The sequence below is a fragment of the Lepidochelys olivacea genome, assembly GCF_965140295.1.
Source record: "Lepidochelys olivacea isolate rLepOli2 genome assembly, chromosome: 4".
NCBI lineage: Eukaryota > Metazoa > Chordata > Testudines > Cheloniidae > Lepidochelys > Lepidochelys olivacea.
In genome coordinates this window covers 46,782,274-46,803,822 of record NC_140414.1, presented here as the reverse complement: position 1 = coordinate 46,803,822, position 21,549 = coordinate 46,782,274, and the positions used below count along the sequence as shown (strand labels likewise).

Below are 21,549 nucleotides of genomic sequence, written 5' to 3'. Positions count from 1 at the left end.
ACACTCCTCGGTATTTTTAAAAAACTCTTGGTGTTGTGGAGAGTCCAAATGGCAATATCTTGTACTAGTAGTGATTTGGCTCCATTGTGAATCTCAAGTACTTCCTATGGGCCAAGTGAATGGCTATGTGAAAGTGCTCATCTTGGATGGAATGACTGACGTGTCACCATTTTGAATCTGAGGTGGTGTATATATTTATTCAGTCTCCTGAGGTCTAGGAAAGGACAAAGGGCCCCTGTTTTCTTTGGGATAAGGAAATATTATGAGCAGAAGCCGCCTCTTCTCTTTACGCCTGAGATATTCCCTCTAAGGTCACTGTGTTTTGCAACAGGCTCTTGTGAGAAAGGTTACTCTTGTGAAGAGCAACTGGGCTGGGGGGGGGGGGGGGAGGGTCAACTGTGGAAATGAATAGGGTAGTCATAGGCAAAATGTCCATACCCACTTGTCTGTTGTGACAGTAGACCAAGGGTATGTCTACACTACAAAATTAGGTCGAATTTATAGAAGTCGGTTTTTTATATTCGAGTGTGTGTGTTCCCACAAAAAATGCTCTAAGTGCATGAAGTGCATTAACTCGGCGGAGTGCTTCCACAGTACCGAGGCAAGCGTCGACTTCCGGAGTGTTGCACTGTGGGTAGCTATCCCACAGTTCCCACAGTCTCCGGAAATGAGATTCAAAAGTTCGCAGTTCTTTTCCTGTCTACCTGGCCAGTGCATCTGAGTTGAGAGTGCTGTCCACAGCGGTCACAATAGAGCACTCTGGGATAGCTCCCGGAGGCCAATACCGTTGAATTGTGTCCACAGTACTCCAAATTCGACCCAGCAAGGCCAATTTAAGCGCTAATCCACTTGTCAGGGGTGGAGTAAGGAAATCGATTTTAAGAGCCCTTTAAGTCGGGGAAAAAAGGGCTTCATCGTGTGGACGGGTGCAGGTTTACATCGATTTAACGCTGCTAAATTTGACCTAAAGTCCTAGTGTAGACCAGGGCCAAGAGTGTTGGAGAGGGGCAAGACAGTTCCTTAAAGTGCTGGCAGGCTTTTGACGGGAGCCACATTAGAGCCAAATACTCCCATCACACGTGCTGACTCTGTGACTGTGCTTGGTGAACAAAGGACAAAGATGGCCATCTCGTGGAGCATCAAGATCTTCTCCATGGAGGATATTCAGGCTGTTTGCTCTGGGAGTTGAATGATGTCCTCCTCCTTCGTATGTAACTTACTCATCTGGGAAAGCCTCCCTCTTCTTGTTCAAAATCCTACAGAAAAACAGGAAGAAACTGACGGAGAGTGTAAGAAGGTTAAACGGTGGCTGTACAAGTGGACATGGATCAGAACATGGCCAGGTAATTTGTAATGCAAAGTTGCAATGAAGCGGAGGAATATATCCTGAAGAAGTTGAGCTTTATTCAGGGTCCTTTTGTGGCCCAGACTTTTCTTGGACTGCCAACATGATCAGAGACAGCATTTGGGTGTATGCACAAGTGTTCAAAGTGCTTTGGAAGCACCTGGTACCTCTCTTCCACTCAGTTAGATGTAGGGGGCAGAATGGCAGAGGTCTGCCACAGACCCTTTACCAGTGTAAGTATGTCTTTGTTGATCATGAAGACAAACATGGCCAGGGGTGTTGACCTCAGTATATCAAAGAGCTTAAGAGACCTCTCCTAGGTTAGTGTGGTTTCAACATCCAGAGTCTCTGTGATTTAGGACAGGAGGTCCTGGAAAGCCAGTGTCATCAACCACAGGCACTGGGACAATTGCCACCACTTCATCTGGCAACAATGAGGATTCCTGAGATGGGGATTGATATTGTTACTCTCCCTTCATTATTGTCTACTCCTAGATGCCGATGTCAGCCTCTGGGTGGCCATCTATTGATGCTGCTGGGGAGTAGGATTTCCTCCTTGAGGCATGGGAGGGGGATCTGCTCTGGGACATATGCAACAGTGGGTCCCAATATGGCCAATACAGACAGAGCAGTAAGCTACAGAGGTAATGACTGGGTTGATGTTGTCTGATCCAGTGCCATTCACATCTCCTTAGAAGTGGAGCTCAAAATGGATAGCCTCCAGAACCCTGCTTAGGGTCACAACACTCTCTGATGGTAGGTGAGAGTGATCTCTACCTGAGACAGTGAGAATGAGTAGGTCGAAGAAGGTGATGAGAGGTATGCTTCCTCAAATGGAGGGCCAAAGAGTGGTGTAGGCCTCAGTGCAAGCCTCTGCTTTGGTGTGGAACACTAATCCTTGACAGGTTCAGCTACTGGTGCCAGTTGCCATGCCCAGTAACAAGGTCAGCACCGGGCCTTCATCCCCATGTGCCACACTGACTGACCAGCTGGCCTCCTCCAATTCTATGATTCTATGATTCTATGAATTTGGAAATCATAAAGAGTTTGGTGGCTTTGTCTTTGGAAGAGTGGCACGTGGAGTCCACATAATGCTTGGAACTATGTTTGTACTCCATCCTGCCTTGCCTCCTGTAGTCATTCTTCGGTGCCAGGGGACTAGGCGCCAGACCTGTTGGTGCTGAAGTTGGCAGTGCTGAGATTGGCATCAGCAGTCTCGACACTGACTTTCTTCAGTTCCCTCCTCTCTCTGGCCTTAGATTTTGGTGGAAGTGCTGGCCAAAACTGATTTGACTCCAGTGTAGCTGTTAGCATCTCCTCAAGGTCAAAAGCTTGGACTTCTCTATCAACTGTAATTTGAGCCAAGCGTACCTGGACTTGAGAATCTTTAAGGAGACAACTGGCACACAGAACACCTGTCCAGGATGTGGCTCTGTCCCAAGAAGAAAAATCATCAACTGTGTCCATTTATGAGGGGGATGAGGCAGTCACAGGATAGGTAGGGTTTCAAATCTGACTGCTTAGAATCCATCATAAGGGGTAGCAATAGGCACAAAAACACAGGTTTTGGAGCTCACAGGAGTACTGGGTCAGATACTTGTTAGGTTCTGTCTTGATGCCGTAGGAAGTAACAAGGAACTGAGGGACGGTCCTGGCTGCTCTGCCTTTTATGCTGTTGCACAGGAACACACGGTGGCACAGAACACATGCATGGCCCTAACAGACACTGCTATTCAAAACACTCCAATCTCTTGCACATGACGTACATGTTGACACCTAACTGGAGAAATGGGTTACTTACCTTTCAGTAACTTTCACGCTTCTAGATGTGGTGTTCATATATTTTCCACTCTTGGTGTGCAAATTATGTGGTCAGTTTGCAGTTAGCGTACACAACAGTGCTTTTTGATGAATCAGTATGAATTCTGTTTGGTTTATTAATATGCTTTTTATTTCACAGAATCACAGCTTTGTCTAGTAGGTCCTGGCAGCAGAGGTTTCAAACCTCACTTTCCACCAAGGCAGATAATGGTTGTGATTGGTTCTCCCAAAAATCACAGAGCCTGGGCGGGTTTGGGATGCCTCCATTCTTCCCTTAAGAATTAGGCATCAACACAGTTTTCTCAGGAAAAGAGGCTGGATTTGTGGAAAAACCTGAGCCATCACTATGAGATCAGGGGTTCCCAGGCAGTAAGCTGTTCTAGATTGCAAGCCATGATAAACGTTGGGGTAAAACAGACTATGACAGGGAGTTGTTAAGACCTGGGACAGTGATGCTCAGGATATGCACAGCCAATAGAAAGAAGGTAGGAGCACTGATGTTCTTTCTGGTTTCACTGCTGCTAGGACAGGTTGCCTGAGAAATTATCCTGTTATGGAATTAATGAAGTTGCAGCCACTTGGTCAAAAATTCCAGATCTTTGTATCTGTCCTCACTGGCCTATGCCTTGTGCAATTAATCTTTATAAGAAAATCTACTAGAACTAGCCTCCTATTTTATTTTAATACACTAAATAGTCATATCTGCAGGATTGATTTTTACTATATTCTGGTTCCTTATTAATATAAATTCTCTCATACTAACCTGTTCATATAAATTCATAGCCACAAGGAAAAACAAAGAGCAACTGGATTAAAAAGGTATAATTACCATAAAACTGAATAGGAACCCATAATGTCACATTTGATCTTTTCTAGTGAAATCAATATTAAAAAGTGACCATGATCTTTTCGAAGTTTCACGGAGTACTGGCTTCCAGCTGTCCCTGGGGGTTTCTCAACCCCAACTCAGCCCCAGGTCCTGCCCCTACTCCACCACTTCCCTCAAATCCCCACTATGTCCCCCTCTTCCTGCCCCCGCTCCTCCTTGTTCTGCCCCCTCCCCTAAGCGCACCCTTTCCCCGCTCCTCCCATTCCCTTCCAGTGCCTGCTGCACGCCGTGGAACAGCTGATCCACTGCAGGTGGCAGGCGCTGGGAGGGAGGAGGAGGAATTGATTGGCAGGGCCACTGGCAAGTCTAGGGCAGGGGAGAGGAAGGGGAGCTTGGCTACCGGAGGGTGTTAGCATCCGCTAATATTTTTCCGTCGGAGTCAGCGCCCATGGTTACCTGTCATTCCATGACTTCTCATTCTTCCCATCTTATATTCTGCTTTTAGAGATGGCAAGAGTGCTGCTCCAATAGCTATACCATCTATCATGGCACTGAATTTAAGAACTATGGGCTTCTTCTCTAAGCCTTCTGGCAGCTGTGGAAATTCATTGGTTTCAACTGGAGTCTGATTAACACTTGTTGGTGTCTTTTCAGAGGGCAATGGAGTTGCAACATCTTCTTTTGGAGGCTGTGGGCTATTTAGAAGAAGAGATACGAGAAACAACTATTAGATATCCTAATGCATTCATTATACAGTGTTGGCCCGATTCTCCCACAGAGCAGCATTAGCCCATAAGAGAATAGAAAGTAAGATAGGTCCATACAGGATGGCAAATAAAGCAAAACTTACGCTGTTGATGGTTGCCTGATGAGGTCTGAGATCTGTTTGGAAAGCTGGTGAGAACTGCGCACCATCATGCTGTGTAGAGTGGCAGGGTGTTGAGGAATGTTGATGCTGATAGCTCCCACTTTCAACACTGCAGCGTTATTTGTTTTCAATCCTCGTTGGGCACTATAAAGAGCCTGTGATTTGGCAATACTGCATTTGACTACAGTTCTAACAAACAACAAAATATGGTTATTTGCATCCTTTTCTCAAAATATTTAAATATATACATTGACATAGCTTTTTAACAACAAATTAGCTGAATCATCGAGTATTAAGATGAATACATGTGTATTAGCAATTTATAAACAATATACATGCCTACTTAGTTTCTATTTATGCACACGCAGATGCAGTACATGCTGTATAAGCAACTATCCAGTTTATGCTGTTTATTACATTTAACAAAATTATAAGGCATGCATAGCAAAATGTCTGTTCAACTATTATAAGAATGAAATATAAGATAATTTGTGACTACACACAGACTGCATACACACACTATACATACAATGAACACAATTGTGATTCTATCTCACCTATTTCATCCTCATTTTTTCCTCAAGAATTTTAAACAATCCTCTATAGTGACAGCTACTCAGAGAGACTTTATTTTAACAACTACTAGACTACTGGACAGGATTCTGTCTCAATTTGCAGTTAATATGTAGCAAACAATTTGCTTTTTTGGTGTAGGAATATTCAAGTTTAAATAGCCCTAACTTCACAAATGTAAACTTCAAACTACACTAATTTCAAAGGTGTCATCATATAATACAGCTGTGAAAGAAACACAATTGCACTATGTGTTTGTAATTCTACCAGTGTTTTTCATCTTCAACAACCATGTTATAAAGAACAACAAATCCATGACTATTTCTCATCTTTGTGGTCAGTTATTGGAATTTTACTCAGACAAGATTTCAAGTACTATGGCATACACTATTAGGGTTTAATACATATGATAGGAATATAATTTAGAAGAGGCAATATATTAGCAACATAGTTTGCCAATTAGTATAGAATGAAATTTTCAACTTTCAGCTCAGATGATTTGAGCAGCAATTTTCTCTAAGGGTTATAACTGTAATATTCTTCACAGTATTAATATTACAATGATAAAGTTAAGAGGAAAAATGGGATTTAATATTTGGGCAACCTGATCTCATAGTATTTATGTAGATTATCTTCCCAGGGGAAATGTTAAAGTAATTAAAAGTTATTTCAAGTGTTATTCTCCAACACTATGCCAAAGGCCCAGCTAGCTCAAAGAACCCAAGAGGTGGGAGTACAACAAAGGCAGTGTTTTTTCTGCTCACAGCAGGAGAGAACTGTGTCACTCTAATTCAGTCACAGGTCTTCCAAACATCTGTTCTAACACTAGGTTATCAGATTAAGAAGAGATATTGCTGGGAGTTGAAACAAGTTCTTGTTCAGGATCCCATGGCTAGAAGGAAGGCAGCAGCTTTAAGGGACCCAGATTGTCATGGATTAAAATTCAGGGGTAGAGAGAGTTGTTTAATTTTATTATAAGGTACTCTCACAGAAATGTGGAAGACACACTTCCAAGGAGGAAAAGTCCCAATTTGTTCATTAATGTTTTCACAACAGTATTAGGCAAATATGCTTTCCTTCAAAATTGGATGTGTGTGTTTTGTTCTAGCTTTTAAAAAATATAAAACACATGTGGCCAACACAAAAAAATACCACTCTGTTTATGTTAGCGTTCCTGTAAATCTCATTCCAAGCAGAAATTAACAGGGGACAGAATTATGTTCCCTACCTATGTCTTTCCCACAACCACTCAACACTCCAGCACCATAAGGATGCGAGTCAGCCCAGAATAAATTCCTTACATCAATGTTTCAAAATATTGACTCAACTAGCTGTTCAGTCATCATCAGTGTAACTCTCAGCAAGAAGGAACATTGAAGCAGTTTCCCCAATCTATGCCAAGACGCCAACGCAATCATCCACTACACAATTTGTTGAAAAAGTGTCATAGTCAGCATTAAAATATTCACTGTTTGATTCTATGATAAAAAAATTCCCTGTTTAAAAACAACATCTGAATGTACACCGTCTTGGTGCTGAAACATGAGCAGTATTTCTAATACAATTTAAAGAAAAACATTAAGCTAATGTACCAGAAAGGGGCGGGGGGGAGGGGGAGGAAATCACAAAAACAAATACAGAGCCAATGTAATTAAATTAAATGACAGAAACCCACATTTCACTGGTTCCAGACTTGAAGCTCAAAACTCACAAATCTAGACCTCCTTTATATCTAACAACTAAGTTAACTGTGCTCCCTGGGCAAGTACTTAATTTTTCATTTAATTAAAGTATCTTACTATAAGTGTCTGCTCTAAGATGCTACCAACATGGAAAGCAGGGGTTCAGAACACTTAAAACACCATCCTATTCATTCATTCCAAGCATTATACATCTAACAAAAAATATATATAGCACTAGAGCTAGCTCAATATTATTCAAATGTTATTAAACAAACACTGCAGCTATTCAGCAAATAATTCATTCAAGTAGTAGTTTTTGTCGTATTGGATCAGTTCTATAGATTGTCATTTTAAAAGGGAACAGCTGGAAGGTGATTTGGCAAACAGGAACTCATAGCTCTATGGGAAAACCTGTGGAAGTAGGCTGAAGGGGAGAAAATTGCTCCAAGGTTCCATTCTGCAGTACTTCCTGAACCAGTTAAACTGGGCGGGAGAAGGAGGAAGAAGGAAAAGATGGGAAGGATTTCCTCACCATCAAACAGGCTACAGTGCCAGCCCCCAAACACAACAGAACTTGGGAGAGATTAGAAAGGAGAAATCAGCAGAAGGCCAGATGATATCTACATGAAGGCTCTGTGCCAAGTCTGTATCCCACAGCATTATCCCCACCCCTCATGCCCACAGACTTCTGCATACGGTAGTTGCCCCAGAGTCCCCGCAAAGGTATGTGGGGTTGATCAATGGTAAGAAGGGACTCCCCACCAAGTAGCTGTTTTGGAAAATACAGTTTCTGCCCACATCTACATTTTTGCCCGGATGTCTGCAGAGTCAATGAGGGACAAGAACTTAACAGTTTTGACCACTAGCCTACTTCCCACCCCCAACCTTTTTTCTTGGTGTGAAGTCCCAGAGTTGTGGAAGACCTTCTTTGGATCTGAGGGCAGGGGAAAGGGAGAAAGTGAACATGAAGACAACATAGTCCATTTCTATATGGGAAGGGGAGACTCACGGGCACAGGGTCCCCTGTACATGTGCAAGTTAGGGAATGGATTTGGAAGTTCTGTAAGTATTAAATAGAACAGTATCTTTTAAAGATAACTAATATGTGTACTTATAGTTTCAAATATTTAATTATTAGATGCAAGAATAAGATAAGTAAAGACAAAAAATCCACAGTGAAATCAATAAGAGCAGGCCCACAGTGGGATAAGAATGGTCTAATTAACCTGTTCTCTTACCTGGATCAGCACGATTTCATATCATTAAAACATATAGTAGCAGCGTAAAGAACGGCCAAAGAATTAGGCTTTAATAGTTATTAGAACCAGTCTAGTTCTTCAGCAACTATAGCACAGTGCATACAATTGGGCAAAAGGGTAAACTGTTCAATGAACACCCATAAATTTTCTTAGTATATAATTAGTGGACCATACTAACTAATTTAGAGTTTATTGTTTATTAAACTAGAACGTTATGAAGCAGCAACTGGCTACACTCAAACACAGTAATAATGCAGCCTTTAACTACACAACACAATGCTAATTGCAAGTCCATTAAACATAATAATATGACATACAGAAACTCTTGTTTGGCTGTGCTTGTAGGAGATGTAGGAAAATCCTCCAGTCTACAGATGAAGATTGAAGAGAAAGCAAGAAAAACAAAAAGCAAATAAAGAATAAACATTCATGCAAAATTAGTTAAATATATGTAACCCACAATATGACAAATTATCTAAAAATATATTAAATTTTAACAAGTTGACACTGGTTTTTAGAAACTTAAGTAATTTTTCCCATTTTGTTGCATCCCTATTTTTCTGTGTGCAAGATCAGAGACACTGCATTGAACAGAAACATTAATTTCAGCCATCATCTAAAGTATTACATGGCTGACAGTTCAGAGCTTTTATTCACACTTGTTAAATATGTATGTATGTTTAGCAATTTGGGTATGGACAATATCAAAAATACAGGTTTTTAGTACAGAAAACAATATTGCAATATTTAGTTAGAATTTATATAGTGGAGAGAACTTGACAAGAATTATTTTTAAAAATGAGACATGAGTGACTTTTCACATGAGACAGTCTCCTTAGTCATCTCATCACTATGCATATTTTAAAGGCCAAAGTAGCATACTGAGGGTTACCCAACTAACATTGAGAAACGGCGTGACAGTGATTTTACATTATGAAAAATTGTAATTTTATTTGTAGTGCTCTGCAACTCAAATATAAAGAGATTCAAATGGAAAGGAAGAAAGAAAAACAAGCATGCACTTCTAAGTTTGTGAACATAGCAAAAGTGCAAACTGCATGGACATTGAGCAAGTCATTCTAGATGTTCATGCGTAAAAGGTGATATTTTAAAATTTTGTCAGTTGTATAGGGGTAAAGAACAGACCTTATAGAGGTAAAGTAATTTAAAGGACCATGCAACATGAGGGGTCAAAAAGTTCATCCTTTATGAAGCAAGAAGATCTCATATGGGAAGAATCAGCATTAAAAGATTAAATACTCTGATTTAAGAACCTCTGTGTACCATTCAAGGAACTCTACAAACTTTTAAAAAGTAATTATTAGAAACATTATAGAAATAACTGCAGATACACATAATGTCATTGAGTCACTGTGTACACACAAAGCAGGAGAAAATTGTGTACACACAAGGCAGGAGAAAGCTATGATGTTGTGCAAAAATATTTTTATTCAGTGGATCTATTTCCTACCATTTTTCACAATCCAACCATTCATTTGTTTAGGCAATGATCCTGCAAACTCTTCTGCACATACCCTTTGCTAATGGGAGTAGACCTACTGAAGTCCACAGGAGTATTCATATCTGTATAGTTAAGTATATACCTAAGGGTTTAACTGATTGGGGCCATAGTTATAGATGACTGTATGTTCACCATAGCCCAAATACTGTTCATTGTACTCACACAAATAGTCTCATTAACTTTTATGGAATTATTTATGTAATGCAAGCAGGATTTACTCCAAATACAAATGTTTGCACTGTATATTGTCTGGACAAGAAAAATGGCTCTCTCACTATAAATGCTGTCATGAAACAAAAAAATTATGCTTTAGTTTAAAAAACCTTGTCTGTGTCTGTATAAAAATTAGTTTTAGGACCCAGACTTGAGACCCATTCCAACAACAAGCTCTACATGGCTGCCCATAGAGCTCTACTTACTTAAAGGGGACTGCATGGATTCAGACCTCATTATAAGATCAGGGCCCCGGCCTCCACAGCAAGTCCCATACGTTTCTCTGTACATACAGCTGATTCTCCATTTCTATACACATGTGTTTTTGTTATTTTTAAATTGTTTTTGGCTTCACACTCACTGGATATTTGGTGTAATTCCCTCCAGCAGAACAATGTTAACACCACCTATATGAGCAGTGGCACAGGTCTCAGTCATCTTTTGGTGCAGTACATCTTTAAGAGGAAAGAGAAAATACTTTAGAAATACTGGAATATAGTAAAATACTTCCATATATGTCAATTGCTTGCCAAAATACAGTACAAGCTAACGTAAATGTCACAATGTTTGATAATTGTATTAAATAGCCTCACATTTAAACACTAGCTGGTGAAGGAAAGTTGCAAAAATGTAAGCTACACTTTCATTTTCTAAAAGTTTTTTCATTATATTTCAGTTTTTTGAAGTTTTAAATAAATGTTACATAAGAAATATTTTATGTAAACTTAGGTATTTTTACACCATAATTACATACATTTGCTGTTGCCTGGCTGGAAGATGTTTACTAGTCAAAGAAAAGCCTCTCCCACCTTTCATTTTTTCTTTTAGTGTGAAACTTCCATGAATCCTCTTCAGCTCTGATTCCATTGTTAGTCCACCAATATCTGCTTCAAGGTGTGTGCGATTCACCATGCCTATTCCAAAAACTATTAGAGTCACGTGCTGAGGTTCAGAAGTAACAAGACTGCGCTTCCTCTGTGTCTTGCTCAAGCTGCTATTGTCCTGTTCATTCTCAAACACAACTCTACATGCAGGTTCAGTAGGGCTCCGAACACCTGCACAAATATATACCAATTATTCAGTGAAAACTTGAGTAAATGATCTACTGTGAAACCTATTTAAATTTGTATTTGAAACTAGGAATTATTTCCTGTATAAGGCGGCGACATTCTGGCTAACCATTGGTATGTCACTCACATCAGTCCAGTAACGTTGTCACAACTGAGCAAAAACCAAGTAATTAAAGATTAAATAATAACTATAACTACAGATGATTTCATTATTGTACTGCTAACAATTGCTGATCCCCTTGAACTAAAAATATTTGCTGAATGTTACAGCCTAGAATGAGTATTTAATACACTGGCATGCCTATGTGACTAGATATCAGCTTTCATAATGAGCAGCGGCCATTGTGCCTAGTTATTAGGCATAGCTCCCTTCACTTAAAAAGTGGTGTGAGAGATTTTAGACAGGTAAACCCCATTTAAAAAAAAAAAAAAAACAGGAGAAATTTGCCTCCTTGAAATATTTCATCTTTAATTAGATTTCCTTAATATTTCTGGTCAGTTTAATGGCCAGAAATCTCTAGTAATTTAGTTTTGGTGGATAAGTTTCCTTTTAAACACTTTAAACATAACATTAAAAGAAATGTAATAATGGAATTTACATGTAGAGAAGTATGGATATTATCATTTGTCAATTAAATGGATTTCCCTCACTTAGCAAATCAGAAGTTTACTTGCAAACAGGAAACATTTTGTTTGGAAGCCAATAAGATGCCAACCTGAACTCAATAATTCCATTTTACAGTCATTTTTCTGAGCAGAACTACACAAATATTGACAACTTTTAGTAAATCATTTAGGAAAGAATCTTCCCATTTGTAAAATCTATCAGAATCCAATACTACAAAAATCTATGTAAATTAAATTATTTTCAACCCTAAAACATCTCACCTGTTGGCCCAAAAGTTTCAGATGATTTTTCTAAAATCCCTGTTGGATCAGAGATAAGTGAATAAAAATTCAGCAGTTTATACATATTTTGCCAGCACTCTGCAGAGGGCTCACTCTGTTCTGACACTGTAATTGAATCTGAGTCATCCATATGAATGGTCATGTGATCAACCACATCCTTTGAACCCTTCCTGGATACTTTAGAAGTTCTTCTTTCTGATCTCCCAAGAGAATTCTTGTTTCGAGATTCTTTTTTATTGTTCTCATTATTGGTTCTTTTGTTCTTTGTGTTGTTTACTCTGCTGCCTCCATTAATGCTTCCTCGGGAGCTGCGGCTAAAGTCAGAAGAGCGAAAGTCTCTATGTTTGCGGGTTTTAAAGGTAGGTGTTGGAGAGGCCGACCCAGCAGTGTATCTGCTGAGTTTGATGTCCGTCTGTGTAGCTTTAATATCATCTATCATTGTACTGAATTGATGAATAAGCCGAACCAGTGCCATATCTACGTGCTGGCTTATGGACTGGCAGGAAATTGTAAAATTACAGTGAAAAGTATTATAGTAACGCTTGTTCAGGTCATGAAAAGAAAGGGCATTGGTGGAGTTTTGGGGTGTACACATTGACTTCTCCATTACAACAGCACTAATGCTAAAAGTTTCCAACATCAATGCTGGTTTGAATTCAAGTGGGGGAAGATTGACAGCTCCTTGCCTAACCAAAAAAAAAAAAAAAAAAAGATAAAAGTTAAGGATTTTTTAAAAAGAGAAGGCCAGCATTAAATAGCTTTTATATAAAAAGTTCAATAAACTAGTAATATAACAACGTTCAGTTCCTTCAGGAGACCACCTCTGCATTATCGTTTATTCATTTTTTACTATATAGTTTTCCAATATTATACAATATATTGGCTACAGTAGAAACAATAGAAGTGAAAGTCATTTTGGTTCAATATTTTATTGTATGAAATGTGTAATTTGTCAATTTTACCATCCAGTTTTGTCTAAGATGTTTTGCAAACAAAGAAGTAATATAGTTTTATTCAGTAAATGACAATTACATTACAGGATTGGAACATCCTAAACCTTGTCAACATCTCTACCTCCCATCCCCTTAGCCCCACCTCCTCTCTCCAGCCTTTTCTGTTGTAGACCTCAAACCTGAATAAGCAGCTGGGTCTCTGAGGTTGCACCTATATTTCTAAAAGTGAAATATGAAGATATCAAAATCATTTGGATGTAGCTTTTCCAGGTGAAAGTAAATTAAAGCTTAATGAAAGACTGTTTTCCCATTCTGTGAGGATGTGTTTCAGAAAGTCAAAACAGAACTTGAAATGGTGAAAAAGCAATTTCTGTACTCTTACACATATATATGTAATTTAAAAATAATTATTTAATAATATACCTTCGTGCTCTCTTGCTTTTTCTCTCTTTTGTTGTATCTGAATCAACAATGTCTGCCCTGAGACAGTCCAAAGTCCCTGAGAATGAAAGATACTCTCCGAAATACATTCTATAGCACAGTGGCACTGCATCTTGAGACTGAATTCCTGTATGGCTCAGAAGAGGTTTGAAAACAACCTAAAAAAATATAAGGTCTCTGAATTAGTTCTGTTGTCTAGATATTTTTATACTTCTGTTTTTCGGCTTCAGAAATGAGTTTTAATTTTTATTATTATTATTATTATTATTAATCATAAAACGAGGGTATTTGTGATAAGCTAACTATATAAATTGTAAAATAAAAAAGATTTCCTTTTAAATTTCATTTAATTTGTATTGCTGTTAAAAAGTACAAATCCAAGATTTAGACAGAGAAGAAATGTAGTGAACCTATTTATCCCAAAAAGCCCAGTAAAACTCTTATGCAGCATGTTTACCTCAGCCACTGGTTGCTTTAAATTTATAGCTAGATGAGGGGGTTCCATCCAATTGCAGCCCCAGCTTTCTGACTGGGCAAGGAAAGGAGTCTGCAGAGGAAGGCCCTCCACACAAAAGACCCAGATTCAGTTTATCACAAATCCCCTAGCTCTTCAGATTTAAAGGGAAATGCCCTCTTACTCCTCACTCATGGAAACATTAGGAGACTCTCACAAAGCTTTCAAGGTTATACTGTTTGATGCAATACAAGGTGGAACAATATAACTACCTTACGTTTTACTTTGTTTTATCAAACATTTTTTCCTCCCAACAAACTCCCAAACTCATTAAATACACACCTGTGCATCTGCAAGCTGAACAGCAGGAAATCCCTGGTTACCCTCTTCTACACCTGCAATGTCATCCTGACTGGTGCTGTGCTGAGAATGTGTCCCATCCAAAGTGTTCTGGTCACTAGACAGAACTGTATTGAAGTCTGAAGCAGAGGGTATTGTGGGAAGATTGGGTGCAACACCTACAAAATAAATCCCTGTATGAACACTCCAGAACACCACAGCAAGTTATAACACTAAGTGAGTCTACATTGTCTAGACAAAGAATAAAACTCATAAAAAGGATAGTTATGTAGAAACAAGCGGAATACTCAGAAGTCAAGTTGTAGCCTTGTTGATCCCTGGATCTTAGAGAAACAAGGTGGGTGAGGTAATATCTTTTACTGGACCAACTTCTGTTGGTGAGAGAGAGAGAGAGAGAAGCTTTTGAGCCACCTAGAGCTCTTCTTCTGTCTTTCTACTGAGCTCAGAAGAGCTTTGTGGGGCTCGAAAGCTTCTCTCTCTCACCTTCAAAAGTTGGTCCAATAAAAAGATATTATTTCATCCACTTTGTCTCATTAAAAGTCAAGGTTTTTACTAGGCTACTAACATTAGAAAAGAGCTCTTCAAAGAGTGCTTTGAGTTACCATGACATTTAGTGTATTTAAGTATCTACAGCTAATGTCAACAAGCTGACCCTCAGATTATTTGTGGGAAACAACATACCATACTCCTATTAAATATCAAAATACTGAAAGTTAGTTTGGTAAATCTGTGCAAAAATAAAAATAAATTGCACCCAGATCAAAATATAGGATTTGCTGGTCTAAAACGTAAAGCTTCCATGAATTAGTGAGCCTGAGGAACATGTTTGGAAAACATAATTTATTATTACAGAAAACTCAGCAAAAAGAATGGTTATTTACCTTGATATAACTATTGGCTTTTGAGATATATTGTCCACATGGGTTCTATTTATTGCGTGCACACACTGCATGTACACACCATCAGATTCTTTTTAGGCAGCAGTGCCCATTGCGACCACACCTATGCTGAAGCCGTCCTCATGTCCCCTTCACTAGACAGCATAAAAGGTGGAAAGGGACAAACATCCCTCAGTTCTTTTGCCAGCACAGAATCCCAGGAGGACGACGACTCCATAGTGGCAGGTAAGGAAGGCAGGTTGTATAATCCATGTAGGCAACACATCTTGAAGAACCACAATTACTGTATGGTAAGTAACCAATGTTTATTATTCAAATGTTTGCCCACTTGGATTCTATTCTTGATAGCTAACAAGTTCTTGTCTGTTTGTTTGGAGATAGATCATAGCAATCCAACTGAAACAATGGCTGGGCCTACTTAGACGTGTGGCTGGTGAGACGAAAACAGGTGGGAGACTAAGTCACCCAGCTGAGTTTGCCAGCAAAGAAAGGCAGGGAGGTAGGATTTTTTCCTTTGACTTGAAACCAACTCTATAAGGAAGAATCTTCAGTGGAAGGAAAACTGCACCTTGCCAACAGCACTGCTAGCTCTTCTTCTGCTTGCACCTGTAAGGGCCCTGATGGCTTCTACCCAGGTCCTGGTCTTGACTTACTGGGAATGCAGGCTGCATGTTCCTTCTGAAGAAAGCCAGGGATGGGGAACCACCTGGTAAGAGAAGTATCTGTCGTTGGGGTCCCTCAAGCAACAAGTAAGAGAGCTACAGGAGGAGATGACTAATTTTTATAGTACCCGGGAGCATTAGGACTTCATCGACAGAACACACTTGGAAACATCTGGGATGGAGAATGCTAGCTGACTACAAATGACTTTAGCATCACCAGAGAAGAAAAGAACCACCTGCTTTAAAGGCAAAAGAAGGCTGTTGGCTACCCTGGGCATTAGACAGTGCACCACCCCCGAACCAGGTCCTCTGTCAATTCGAGGTCAAGAATCAGTATGCTGTACTGGCTACAGGAGAAAAAGCGAAGACACCAGCCCCAAAGCTATGTGGCTCATGGCCACTGCTCCCAAAGAAGGGGACATAAAGTGGTGGTGGTAGGAGAGTCCCTTCTGCGGGAGATGGAGGCATACATTTACCAATGTGACACAATGTTCTGGGAGGTGAGCTTCCTGCCTGTACCCTGCTTAAGAGATATTAAAGGTTGCCAAGGTTCATCACTACCCCATGCTGCTTAGCCACAAGGGTACCAATGATATTGCTAGGTACAACCCTAAACAGATCAGCTGTGACTACAAGGCTCTGGGAGTGACACTGAAGGTGTAGAGGATGCAAGTGGTGTTCTTGCCCATCCTCCCAGTTGAGGGTAAGGTTCCAGGTAGGGACATGCACATCCTGGAGATGAATGCATGGCTGTGTAGATGGTGTTGATAGGAGGTCTTTGGCTTCTTTGTCCTGGCTGTCCAGGAAGGAGAACTGTCTTTTGTCCAGAGACTGCTGGGAAGAGAAGGGGTCTATCTAAACAAGAAGTGGAAGAGCATCTTCACACACCAACTCATCAACCAAGTGATGTTGAAAGCCCCAACAACCCATGCTTCCAAACATTAGTAGTACATCTAACTTAAGGAAGATCTATCTGACCACTGGTCTGGCCAGTCTAACTGCTCTGAAGAACATGAGACATGAGCGTTCTCAGCCAGGGAGCTCAAAGATCCTGCAAACAGTACATTACTGAGGTCTGACACCTGGCATGATAAGGTGCTTGGCTGAAATCCCTTATCCCTCTGAGAGGGAAGGGCAGGAACTTGAGGCCATTTATGTGACACAACATCTGTCCCCACAGACTTGGGGTCTGTTCCCTGGTGAATCATTTCTTCTGAGTGGCAGACAGGTTGACTGAAGGGAGACAGCGCATGTGGAATCGGGTTGAAGACTTTCAGATAAGGCACCATTCCCAGTTACTGACACTGCAACACCTGAGCTAGTTTGCCTTTTGGTTCAGCTCCCCTTTCATGGGAGGCTTCCACTTTCCCATCAGTTAGATACTTGGAGAAAAGTCTTTTTGAATGGAATAACCATGTCCTTTGCTACAGATGCTACATCAACATTGACCTTAGGCACATCCCTGAGAGCATCCTTTGACTCAGGCAGTTTGTAGAATCTGAGAACATGCCTGTTAATGTGTAACTTTTTCAGGGGATTGCCACTCATCTTTGATTATTTCCTTGCATGATAGATACAGGGGAACTGCTGCCACAGGAGAAGGTTTAGAAGGAAAATATTTTCTTTGAAGCTTGTTCTTGAGGGCCTGCTCACGTCTTATCTGGATCCTGGATACTACCACCTTTTCGCACACTTTTCAAACTTTTCAAGGAGGGAAAAAACTTTTCTAGCATTTTGTTCATGTCCTGCTGACAATCAGAGGCAGATATTGCTCCTTACTCAGTAAAGGAGGAAGTGTCTGAGTCAGAGGCAACCATCTTTTAGGTTTTTCTAACCCTTTTTGTTTGTTTTACTTGGGGAGAGAGGCATTTGTGTGTGTGTGCACGCACACACTTTGCAGGATTGGCCACCTAGGTATGCTCTTGGTGGAGGTCTTTTGTGGCTAGCCTTGCGAATGGCCTTGAGCCCTCTACAAATTCCTCTCTCAGAATTCTTCCCTTTAGGTTTCCACTCTTGCAGGTCAGAGGATGGGAACTCATTGGCAGATTTTCCTGAATGAAGCTGGAAGGAAGAGGGGCTAATTGTCAGCCCTGCATCTCTCCCCAGAGTACTTAGGAATGCCATTTCAGGACTTCGGGTGGGACTAGACCCTGTCTTTATGAAACATTGTATTATAGGGACTGACTCACCATGAGGTCCTGAATCTCTCCTATGCTACCAGGGGACAGGACAATTACTGAAAAGGCAGTCTTCACTAATAAGGTGGTACAGGCTGGTAAGGAATCAAAGGGGGGCATCCCATCAACTCTACTATTAGTATATAAAGGTCTCAAAAGTGAAGGGGACTTCTGAACTGGAGGAAAGCCCTTAAAGATTCTAGCAATTGCAGGTTCAGAATACATAGTGTGGCCCTGGATAAAAGCAAGATGTGCAGATATTGCTGCCAGGTGTATCCTTATGAAACTAATAGAAAGTCCAGATTGTTTCACAGCTAGTAAACAGCACTGAAATGGGTGTTGTCAAAAAAGCAGCTGCTTCTGAGATGCCCAAACAGAAAATTTCTTCCTTTTAGCTTTATAAGTCAGTCTGATTGAGGCTTGCTTTCTTAGGAGCAGTATTTTCTGAACTGCTTGTTTGGTGAACATCAGCTAGCCAATACAAAGGCTGTCCAGGTCCCAACATCCAAGGGATGAGAAAGGCATCTGACAGGCAGCCTGAACTGTAGCACTCTGTGGAGCAGAACACTCGGCATTTCTTGTTTTGGACTCAGGTAAATAAGTCTACTGATTGGCCTCCCCACTTACAGGACATGTTCTGCGACACTGGATCCTTGATTGATCACTCAAGGTTGCCTGAGAACGGCCGACTGAAGTGATCTGCTAGTGAATTGTGAATGTTGGCCCTGGAAAATTCATGGTCAGAGAGGAATATACCAATTCCAGAGCTGAATGGCCTCCTGATAGAGCGGAAATTACATGTGTTTGTTAACATGATACACATCTGTGGTATTATTTGTTAATACTCAGATTGTGAAAATCTAGAGCAGAAGCAGGAATGTTTTGCATGCCAGGTGGATAGCTCTGAGTTCCAGGAAATGTAAAGACCAGCTTATGGAGGATACTACAGGCCCTGTGTTTGAATGTGATTTAGATTCCACCTCAGAGAAAGGGCACTGATCGCTAGTCTTGGTAGGTAGAGGTGCAGAGACAAAGTACTCCCTTGCACTCATGCATTAGTTTGATGAGTACAGTGCTTGTTGCAGGACCACAATCAATAGGCCCATGTGGTGGGTTGTTACACTGATTTCAACCACACTTGCATGGACCACAGGTCAAGACTGGCAAACTACATAACATAGGGGACACCATATGTCTGAGAAGCATTCGGCATACTCTTACTGATGTCCTTCTGTGAGTTAGAAGATGGTTCATCAGGTTCCCTATGGTTTAGAATCTTTCTTGTGGAAAATAAGGTTTCACTGACCTGGAATCTAACACAGCTCCTATAAACTCTGTCTTTTTAGTCAGAGGAAGTGTAGATTCTTTCTGTTGACTTTGAGGCCCAGTGTGGTAAAGAGAGAAGTTTACTTGAACTGAGAAGTTTACCTACTGGTAGACCCCAGATCAACCTGTCTGCAGGATACAGATAGAAAGGAACACCATTTTCCCTTAAGTGAACTGTATGACTACCAAGTATGTAGCGAACACACTTTGTGGAGTGGGAAGAAGAAAGGGCAGAATCCTGTACTGGTAGTGAGAGATGTTCTTATCAGAAATCTGAGGTATTGTGACAGAGATTTTTGTTATCAATTTGTCTGGGGGCGTTAGTTGATTAGGCTGATGCTGCATGATTTTTGGGGAGGAGGTACGGAACACATTAAGTGTTTAAGTTTTAAAGCTTTATTGATAAAATAATAAAACAACAGCAGAGAGTGCTGGGGACGCTTTCACATTACTTATGGGAAGAAAGAAAGCGTTAGTGCCCCAAGCCTTAACCCATTTTTAAACTTACACACACACTACCCGAGACTGGCGAGGCCTGGGTGTAATGTTAGAAGAAGAGATGGGGAAGGGTGGACAGGAGTAGTGTCCTGGGCCCAGGTTGTTGAAGGATTTGCTGTTGATTTTTGAGTTGCTTTAGCTTTTAGGAGGGTTTTAAGTTTGGGGCTTTTGGGGGGAGGGGGTGTATTTTACTTAGGGACTTTTGCTTTTGGTGCTTTTAGGGCTAGTTTAAGTTGGCTTGCTGTGGCCTTTTTGGTTTTTTAAAAACATTTTGGCTTTGGAGATTTTTTTTTTTATTGGCTTTAGCTGTTGCTGTTTTATTTGCTTTTTTTTTTTGCTGCTATTTTTGCAGCTTTGCTTAATCTAGTGTTTTGGGGTTTTTTCAACAGCTGGGCAGCTGCTAATTTTTTGTTAAGCCCATGACCTTGGGCCAGGGCCAGAGTTTTATTTGTACACGGAGCTAGCTGAAAGTGTTGAGTTAACCCGTTCTTTGCTTTTCTTCTTTCTCCCCCCCGGCCTTTTGTATTCTGCAAAGGAAACTTCCACTCTCCATTCACACACCTTTGACCCTCCCCAAAATGCTTTGCAATGCTTGCAACAGTGTTAGCCACATACAATGCTGATCTGCCTTCCCTGGAGATTCCCTGATGGAGGGGGCCATTGGGGTGTGACATTCCCCTCCCTTGACCCCGAATCAACGTTTTGTTGTGAGCGGTCCTCACTTAGGTTTTTATTTTCCCTCTGACACAGTGGCTAGGGCTACTGTTGGCCTTCTGCATAAACAGCAATATAACCTACACAAAATTGTTAGGGCAGCAACAATTGCGTACACTAGCCAACAATGACTTTTGGCTTTATTAGTAACATAGCATAGCACATCCCCCTGTTGGCATAGATGCCCCACTCGAATGGCTGTGGCAAAGGCAGCTTTCTCCAGATTAAATGTGTGCTGTAACACTGTAAAGGAGGAGGCATTTGTCTGGAATACGGTCAGTTGTTTCTGGGTGTGCATTAAGGGCAGGAAAACATTATGTCCTGTGACTCTGAAGAATGTTTTTGAGATGTAAAAAGTCTAGAATGGGAACACTAATTCCCTTCCTTCCTTGGGATGAGAATATAATAGAAATAAAAATCCCAGCCTCTGAACTCCAAGGGCATCTCTTCCACTACTCCAAGATGCAGGAGGGAATCCACCATTTACTTCAATAGTATTTCATGAGAGGAGTCCCCACATAAGAATTAGGAAGATGGTAGGGGGGTAGGAAGGCACTGGAATTGTATGCAATACCCATTTCTAATAATGTCAGATCCACTTATCCATAGTGAACCCAGTCTAGGCTTCCTGTAAGAAGAAGAAGGGGAAGAAAAATAAATAAATAAAAAGTAGTTTGCCCACAGTTCTACCAGCCTCTAGACTGGTGCAAAACCTGATGTTGAGAGGAAGAAGTCGAGTACACCATAGCTGAAGAGGTCATCTTTGTTGGAACCTGTTCTTCTCTGTTGGTGGATCCAGTGCCTTCTGTAGGTTATTATAGTGTGCACTACAGGGATACCGTCTGAAAATTTGAGATCTAGCTGGTTTTCTCTTTAGGGCAGACATGTACAAGAGAATACAAAATGGCTCTAAAGTCCTTAATGAGTGGAGGGCCTTGCTGGTCTACGAGTTGAAGAGGTCACAGCCCTTGAAT

The 21,549-nt window shown here is 40.7% G+C and overlaps 1 protein-coding gene across 1 annotated transcript in view; it reads right to left on the bottom strand.

The window, feature by feature from the left end:
- Positions 1-21,549, bottom strand: part of BLTP1 (bridge-like lipid transfer protein family member 1) — a 245,540-nt gene that overhangs the window by 67,427 nt on the left and 156,564 nt on the right. Inside the window, exons 45-52 of the mRNA XM_084626089.1 lie at positions 14,282-14,457; positions 13,468-13,643; positions 12,071-12,777; positions 10,922-11,167; positions 10,474-10,567; positions 8,695-8,745; positions 4,846-5,052; positions 4,452-4,690 (exon numbers count right to left, since the gene is read on the bottom strand). Of these exons, the coding sequence (XP_084482215.1) occupies positions 4,452-4,690; positions 4,846-5,052; positions 8,695-8,745; positions 10,474-10,567; positions 10,922-11,167; positions 12,071-12,777; positions 13,468-13,643; positions 14,282-14,457 (1,896 nt within the window). The remainder of the gene's footprint in view (positions 1-4,451; positions 4,691-4,845; positions 5,053-8,694; positions 8,746-10,473; positions 10,568-10,921; positions 11,168-12,070; positions 12,778-13,467; positions 13,644-14,281; positions 14,458-21,549) is intronic.